General features: G+C 47.1%; 1 protein-coding gene across 1 annotated transcript; it reads right to left on the reverse strand.

Moving 5' to 3' along the window:
* Positions 1-417: 417 nt before the first annotated feature.
* Positions 418-5,092, reverse strand: LOC140722942 (uncharacterized; the record flags this gene model as incomplete). Its single annotated transcript, XM_073037566.1, has 1 exon — positions 418-5,092. A coding segment is annotated over one exon (2,832 nt), but the record flags the coding sequence as incomplete, so codon positions are not given.
* Positions 5,093-5,600: the final 508 nt, after the last annotated feature.

Consider the following 5,600-nt stretch of genomic DNA (forward strand, 5'->3'; position numbering starts at 1 on the left):
ACTGTCCTCAAACTTATCACCAGAGTCTAACGCTAGACCCCTTTTCTGCAATCTCTCTATCTTTTCCAGCTCGAACACCCTCTGTCTTTCTGCTTCCTCCCTCTGTTTTTCTGCCTCTCTGGCCTCAAACTGCCTCTGCCTTTCCGCAGCCTCCATCTTTAACTTTTCCTACTTGTAATGGAGCTCAAGCTCACTAGGTTTACTTTCAAGAAACACCTCCAACTCCTCCACTTTAAACACACCTCAGATACATGATGTTCAGCTATAATCCTCTGCATCTGTGCCTTCCTCATTGTCAATTTCACCTTAGCAAGTTTAAACCTTTTCACAATACACAACAACACGATCCTTCTGGCGTCCTCTAGTGACTCAGAGGTTGGTGCTTCCAGACATTTATCAACATCCATTGCTGCTGATTTTGCACACACAAATAAATCAAAAGGGATTTCCCCAATGAAATCAATAATTAATTAATCAACACGCCCTCAAATTTGTTCATATCCCAGATGCAGGCCCCAATTTTGTTATGAACAAATATTTAGAAACTAAAGCTTTAGAAATTAACCAGCAACAATAGACTACTCCTGGAGCCTAGTTTTGATGTTAAAACCACTATCTTTATTAGTATCTACTTATAATAAAGTAAATTCAGCAAGATAAACAAAAGTTAACAGTTTTATGTGTATATATGTGTGTAAATTGTTACGTACCCCAAAACTGGGTCACTTACCAGCAAAGATAGAGAGGTCCGTTGAAGTCTGATGGTACTATTTTTAACAGTATTTATTGATAAAAATACACAAAAATAATATCAATGCAAACATACAGATAATATACATCATCAATACTAAATCTAAAAGCGCGGGTATAATAATAATCAATAAGAAATAACTCTATCGTTGTGTAGGGGATAATGTATTGTCCGATGGAAATATAAAAGTCACTCAAGTTCATGCAGGCTGCAGCCTTTTGTTGGAGTCAAGAGAGACAGATGTTTTAAACTTGCCTGCTTTCCTTTTTATGATGTCGATCCTTCGAGAGTTCTGTTTTTGTAGTCGGTCCTTTAGCTAAGCCGTTCCGTGGAAAACTCATCATCCGAGCAAGGATGGACACACACACAAGTCACCACCGGCAGTTGCTATTAAACGCTGTCACGGGATTTCTATCGTTTCTCCTGGTGTGTCTAAAGGGGTTGTTCCCCAGACCCTCTTTTATCCTTACTCACGGGGTCTTAAATGTCAATCAGGTTGGGATGATGCAATCCCTCAGCCAGCCCCCTCGGCTCATTCCCTGAGGGCTTCAAATAAATAGTACAGTACTCAATACACAATTCCGTCTCCAAGAGACAATGGCCATTTCCCGTGGCTTTGTATCGCTGAGGGGCCAGGACATTCCAAACCCCATGCGGATTCTGCGTGTCTTTCTCTCATTTCCTGCGTCTCCTGACCTGAATTAATAACGATCTTGCGATTCTCAAAAAGGTGGGGGCTACTTTGTACCCTTCAGCCCCTCAGAGTTGGGGCACAGGCGTAACAAAATATAACTCCCAAACTATTGAGCTCGGGGGAAACAAGGCTTAGAGTCTTGAGATGGTAAAGTATGGAAGTTCAGTTCATCCACGGAATAGGTGATGAGAGAGAGATATTTGTAATCCAGGGTAAATGTCGAGAGAAGGCAATTACGTCGATTTCCAAAGGTTCCATTGTGGTGAAACGAGAGAACAGTTGCTGTAGATTTTATGCTTCATCGTTTCAAATCCACATACGAATTATCACCGAAAGTGACTTGTCACAATGGGTATCGCCTTCAAGTGAATTATCACACCACACCCAGCCAAGCGTTAACACATAAGTAGTCTTCACAGGATACCCCAAATCCGATCCACACCTATGGATCAAATGAGGTGATAACCACACATTCGATGTATGGTGAATCAACACTTAACCCACCCTTGTGGGCATAGGAAAGCTCTAAACAGTGACCCTTGGCTACTAGTTCCCTGGTTCCGATCCTTCCATTTTTCCTCCTTCATCTCCATCTGACTCTGAGTGTCTGAGTCCTCGGTTAAAACTAAACAAGCTGTGAGCGATGTAAACAAGCTGCAAGCCCGACTGATTTGCCTTCTTAATCACTCGCTCTCTTAAAATGAATGTCCTCAGCAAGCAAAAGTAAGGAATTAATAAGAATGTGAACTGACTGGTGTGCCAGTAGTTGGGATGACTGAATGAATCCTTTCCAACATTCTGAGCAGGTGAATAGTTCAAAATGTGTGAACTGACTGGTGTTTCTGTAGGGTGGAGGACTGAGTGAATCCCTTCCCACAGACTGAGCAGGTGAACAGTTTCTCCCCAGTGTGAACTCGATGATGTACCTTCAGTTTAGATGACCGAGTGAATCCCTTCCCACAGACTGAGCAGGTGAACGGTTTCTCCCCAGTGTGAACTCGATGATGTACCTTCAGTTTAGATGACCGAGTGAATCCCTTTCCACAGACTGAGCAGGTGAACGGTTTCTCCCCAGTGTGAACTCGATGATGTACCTTCAGTTTAGATGACCGAGTGAATCCCTTTCCACAGACTGAGCAGGTGAACGGTTTCTCCTCAGTGTGAACTGACTGATGACTCAGCAGGTTGGATGACGAAGTGAATCCCTTTCCACAGACTGAGCAGGTGAACGGTTTCTCCCCAGTGTGAACTCGCTGATGTTTCTGCAGGTTGGATGACGAAGTGAATCCCTTTCCACAGACTGAGCAGGTGAACGGTTTCTCCCCAGTGTGAACTCGCTGATGTTTCTGCAGGCTGGATGACTGAGTGAATCCCTTCCCACATTCTGAGCAGGTTAAAGGCTTCTCCCCAGTGTGAACTCGCTGGTGTCTCAGTAGGTTAGATGGCTGAGTGAATCCCTTCCCACATTCTGAGCAGGTGAATGGCTTCTCCCCAGTGTGAACTCGCTGGTGTCTCAGTAGGTTAGATGACTGAGTGAATCCCTTCCCACAGACTGAGCAGGTGAATGGTTTCTCCCCAGTGTGAACTCGCTGATGTACCTTCAGTTTAGATGATTCAGTGAATCCATTCCCACACACTGAGCAGGTGAACGGTTTCTCCCCGGTGTGAACTGACTGATGTCTCTGCAGGCTGGATGACAAAATGAATTTCTTCCCACACACTGAGCAGGTGAACGGTTTCTCCCCAGTGTGAACTGACTGATGTCCCTGCAGGCTGGATGAGTAAGTGAATCCCTTCCCACAGACTGAGCAGGTGAATGGTTTCTCCCCAGTGTGAACTCGCTGATGTACCTTCAGTTTAGATGATTCAGTGAATCCCTTCCCACAGACTGAGCAGGTGAACGGCTTCTCCCCAGTGTGAACTGACTGATGACTCAGCAGGTTGGATGACTGAGTGAATCCCTTCCCACACACTGAGCAGGTGAACGGTTTCTCCCCGGTGTGAACTGACTGATGTCTCTGCAGGTTGGATGACAAAGTGAATCCCTTCCCACAGACTGAGCAGGTGAACGGTTTCTCCTCAGTGTGAACTGACTGATGACTCAGCAGGTTGGATGACTGAGTGAATCCCTTCCCACAGACTGAGCAGGTGAACGGTTTCTCCCCGGTGTGAACTGACTGATGTCTCTGCAGGCTGGATGACAAAGTGAATCCCTTCCCACAGACTGAGCAGGTGAACGGTTTCTCCTCAGTGTGAACTGACTGATGTCTCTGCAGGCTGAATGACAAAGTGAATTTCTTCCCACAGACTGAGCAGGTGAACGGTTTCTCCCCAGTGTGAACTCGCTGATGTACCTTCAGTTTAGATGATCCAGTGAATCCCTTCCCACAGACTGAGCAGGTGAACGGTTTCTCCCCGGTGTGAACTGACTGATGTCTCTGCAGGCTGGATGACAAAGTGAATTTCTTCCCACAGACTGAGCAGGTGAACGGTTTCTCCCCAGTGTGAACTCGCTGATGTACCTTCAGTTTAGATGATTCAGTGAATCCCTTCCCACAGACTGAGCAGGTGAACGGCTTCTCCCCAGTGTGAACATTCTGGTGTCTCTGTAGGGTGGATGAATCAGTGAATCTCTTCCCACATTCTGAGCAGGTGAATGGCTTCTCCCCAGTGTGAACTCGCTGGTGTGTCAGTAGGCTGGAAGAGTTGATGAATCTCTTCTCACAGACTGAGCAGTTGAACAGCTTCTCCCCAGTGTGAACTCGCTGGTGTGTCAGTAGGCTGGAAGAGTTGATGAATCCCTTCCCACAGTCCGAGCAGTTGAACAGCTTCTCCCCAGTGTGAACTCGCTGGTGTGTCAGTAGGCTGGAAGAGTTGATGAATCCCTTCCCACAGTCTGAGCAGGTGAACGGACGCTCCCCGGTGTGAACTCGCTGGTGAGCCATTAGGTCAAATGACCGAGTGAATCCCTTCCCACAGTCTGAGCAGATGAACGTCTTCTCCCCAGTGTGAACTCGCTGATGTACCTTCAGTTTAGATGATTCAGTGAATCCCTTCCCACAGACTGAGCAGGTGAACGGCTTCACCCCAGTGTGAACTTTCTGGTGTCTCTGCAGGGTGGATGACTGAGTGAATCCGATCCCACAGACTGAGCAGGTGAACGGCCTCTCTCCAGTGTGAACTCGCTGATGTATCTGTAGGTGGGATGACCAAGTGAATCCCTTCCCACAGACTGAGCAGGTGAACGGTTTCTCCCCAGTGTGAACTGACTGATGTCTCTGCAGGCTGGATGACAAAGTGAATTTCTTCCCACAGACTGAGCAGGTGAACGGTTTCTCCCCAGTGTGAACTCGCTGATGTACCTTCAGTTTAGATGATTCAGTGAATCCCTTCCCACAGACTGAGCAGGTGAACGGTTTCTCCCCAGTGTGAACTCGCTGATGTACCTTCAGTTTAGATGATTCAGTGAATCCCTTCCCACAGACTGAGCAGGTGAACGGTTTCTCCCCAGTGTGAACTGACTGATGTCTCTGCAGGCTGGATGACAAAGTGAATTTCTTCCCACAGACTGAGCAGGTGAACGGTTTCTCCCCAGTGTGAACTCGCTGATGTACCTTCAGTTTAGATGATTCAGTGAATCCCTTCCCACAGACTGAGCAGGTGAACGGTTTCTCCCCAGTGTGAACTCGCTGATGTACCTTCAGTTTAGATGATTCAGTGAATCCCTTCCCACAGACTGAGCAGGTGAACGGTTTCTCCCCAGTGTGAACTCGCTGATGTACCTTCAGTTTAGATGATTCAGTGAATCCCTTCCCACAGACTGAGCAGGTGAACGGTTTCTCCCCAGTGTGAACTCGCTGATGTACCTTCAGTTTAGATGATTCAGTGAATCCCTTCCCACAGACTGAGCAGGTGAACGGCTTCTCCCCAGTGTGAACTTTCTGGTGTCTCTGTAGGGTGGATGACCGAGTGAATCTCATCCCACAGTCCGAGCAAGTGAACGGCCGCACCCCGGTCTGAACTCGCTGGTGTGCCATCAGGTCAGATGACAGAGTGAATCCTTTCCCAGAAAATCAGCAGATGACCAGTTTCTGACTGGTGTGTCCACATGTGGGATGACAGACTAAGTGCTTTCTTACACACAGAACAGGTGAA

Source organism: Hemitrygon akajei, unplaced genomic scaffold (genome assembly GCF_048418815.1).
Source record: "Hemitrygon akajei unplaced genomic scaffold, sHemAka1.3 Scf000094, whole genome shotgun sequence".
Lineage (NCBI taxonomy): Eukaryota > Metazoa > Chordata > Chondrichthyes > Myliobatiformes > Dasyatidae > Hemitrygon > Hemitrygon akajei.